The sequence below is a fragment of the Microtus ochrogaster genome (assembly GCF_000317375.1).
Source record: "Microtus ochrogaster isolate Prairie Vole_2 chromosome 14 unlocalized genomic scaffold, MicOch1.0 chr14_random_1, whole genome shotgun sequence".
In the NCBI taxonomy this organism is placed as follows: Eukaryota; Metazoa; Chordata; class Mammalia; order Rodentia; family Cricetidae; genus Microtus; species Microtus ochrogaster.
This window is the reverse complement of record NW_004949096.1, coordinates 18,391,715-18,393,946: the sequence shown is the minus strand read 5'-3', so window position 1 is coordinate 18,393,946 and position 2,232 is coordinate 18,391,715. Positions and strand designations below refer to the sequence as shown.

At 59.1% G+C, this 2,232-nt stretch overlaps 1 protein-coding gene across 1 annotated transcript in view; it reads right to left on the bottom strand.

Annotated features, from left to right (window-relative positions):
* The window catches only part of Large2 (LARGE xylosyl- and glucuronyltransferase 2), a 6,113-nt gene extending 4,116 nt beyond the window's left edge, over positions 1–1,997 (bottom strand). Inside the window, exons 1-6 of the mRNA XM_026787773.1 lie at positions 1,898–1,997; positions 1,720–1,821; positions 1,352–1,448; positions 988–1,111; positions 694–865; positions 471–575 (exon numbers count right to left, since the gene is read on the bottom strand). Coding sequence (XP_026643574.1) covers positions 471–575; positions 694–865; positions 988–1,111; positions 1,352–1,448; positions 1,720–1,821; positions 1,898–1,997 — 700 coding nt within the window. The remainder of the gene's footprint in view (positions 1–470; positions 576–693; positions 866–987; positions 1,112–1,351; positions 1,449–1,719; positions 1,822–1,897) is intronic.
* Between the last annotated feature and the right edge of the window lie 235 nt (positions 1,998–2,232).

Here is a 2,232-nt window from a genome sequence, read left to right as displayed (position 1 = left end):
CAGAGGTCCTGAGTTCAATTCCCAGCAACCACATGGTGGCTCACAACCATCTGTAATGAGATCTGGCGCCCTCCTCTGGCGTGTGGGCATACATGGAGGCAGAATGTTGTATACATAATAAATAAATAAATCTTTAAAAAAAAAAAAAACCATGTCCAAATTGCTAACACAGGACTGTGTTTTCTGAGGGTTCTGACATAGTCACCCATAATTCCCTTGGGTAGAGGAGGAGTGGAGCCCTTCCCAACCACCCTCTCACAGCTCATATAGACCATGATATAGACCAGAAAGCAGAGTCTTGTTGGCCACAGTCATTTGGTACAAGCACGCAAAGTGGGAGGGTTCTCTTCATCCAGTGTCCCGTCCACAGCACCGGCGGAGGTCTTGAGGGCTTCCTAGTAGTCTGTGCCCTTCCCACCACTGAGGCTCAGCAGCCCACCCCACCCTGCTTCCCTCACCACTGCCCCCACCTGTGTTAAATCCCCTGCCCAAGGCAGGCCAAGGCTTATGGTTCTTCCAGAGGTTGCCCAGGTACCAGTCGCTCTGGTTCTCCACGAGACCGATCACCTGCTTGTCTGGGACGGGAGGGGGAGGAGGGAGCTGCCTCGGGACATGGCTCAGGGCTAGTAAACAACAGGGGCCTGGGCAGGTCGGGGGAAGGGACAGGCCAGGGCAGGGTTGCAGGCGTCTCACCGGAAAAATGAGCGAAGAGTGCCCAGAGCTCGGCAATATCCGAGGAGAAAGTGACGTCAGTGTCCAGAACAACCACTCGGGCCAGGCTGAGAGGCAGGATGCTGGGAAGCACTAACTTCATTAGCCCATAGAGACCAGAGTAGTGCTTATTGGGGATCCAGGAGATCAGCGGCTGTGGGGGTGGGGAGGTACGACAGGGGGACGGACATACTCAGGGGCACAGTGGGAGTAAGGAGAGAATGGGCCTAGCTGGGCAGGAGTGGGGTGGCAGGGGGGCGGGGAGCGGACTCCTGCCTTGAGCTCTTCAGCGTCATAGAATCTGATGATCACAGCCGGCACCATCCATGTTCGGAAGAGTGTCTCCAGGATGCTTCTGGCTACAGCGTCAGTTACCAGGTGGAGGTGCAGCGGATTTTTCCTTTTGGGTGGAAAGAGTCAACGTAAGGCTGTGCAGGAACAACAGAGGATTCTCTCCACAGGAGGAGGCCGTGTCTCCTACAAGGAGTTCCTGAGGGTGTTCTGATACCCTGCCACCAGCCTGCCCGCACCACCCTCAGGAAGGGGGCTTCAGTTTCCTGGGATGAGGAAACGGAAGAGTGGTGTGGATTGTTTCGTTGTGGGTGGGCTCCTGACCCTCGTCCAGGTGGCCTGTCTGTACCTGTAGAATAGCACGGACTTCACAAGGGTGATGACCTCTCGGCTGGAGTTGTGTCCGGCACACACAATGGCCACATGCAACAGCTGGGAGGGAACACCTAGGTCAGAAGCGGTCCCCAACGTCTACCGGTCAGCGGAGCCAGCCTGGTCTAGAACAGTGTATCCCCCACCAGACATCAGAACTGGGGAAAGGGTTGCTTAGAGGCACCACCTCAATTTCACAAGTGGAGAAACTGAAGAGTGAAGGGGCGTCCTCAGGTGTCCCAGCTTGGTGGCCAGATGTCAGGTGCTTTGATTCTTGTAGATGCCCAGATGGTTGGGCTGGAGCCAGGAACCCTGGGGGTGGCAGCCATCAGAGGCCACGCGCACCTACCTCGCACTTGGGTGGCAGTAGAGGCTGCAGATCGGAGGTGGAGCGATTGCGGCTCCCGTATGGGTCTCCATCGAGGGTGGCAGTTGCCTGTAGTCCGTCTGAAAGGACACGTGGCATGAGCAGGCAGAGGGCACACTAGGTCCCCACCTCGCCTGCCCAGCTCTCGGCGCTCACACTCTGGGTCCCGGCCGAACAGGAAGAAGCCAACCACTACCACCACCACCAGCAGCAGCGTGGCGGCCCCCAGTGCCCGGGGGCGCCCTCGGGGCAGCATGGCTGTCTGAGGGACTCAGGGCGGGGGGCGACCCCGGGCAGCGGGCTCCATCACGGACCCTGCGGACCAAGACCAGAGGAGGGTCAGCGCTGGGTTGCGGGGCCCGACGGCTGCTCTCCCTGCCCGGGCATAGCCGCCTGTCTCACCTGCTCCAGAGGCTCCAAGAAGGCCTTGTTCCTGTTGCGACCGCCCGGTAGCGGGGACCGGGGCAGAGCAGCGAGTCAGCCCCGCCCCC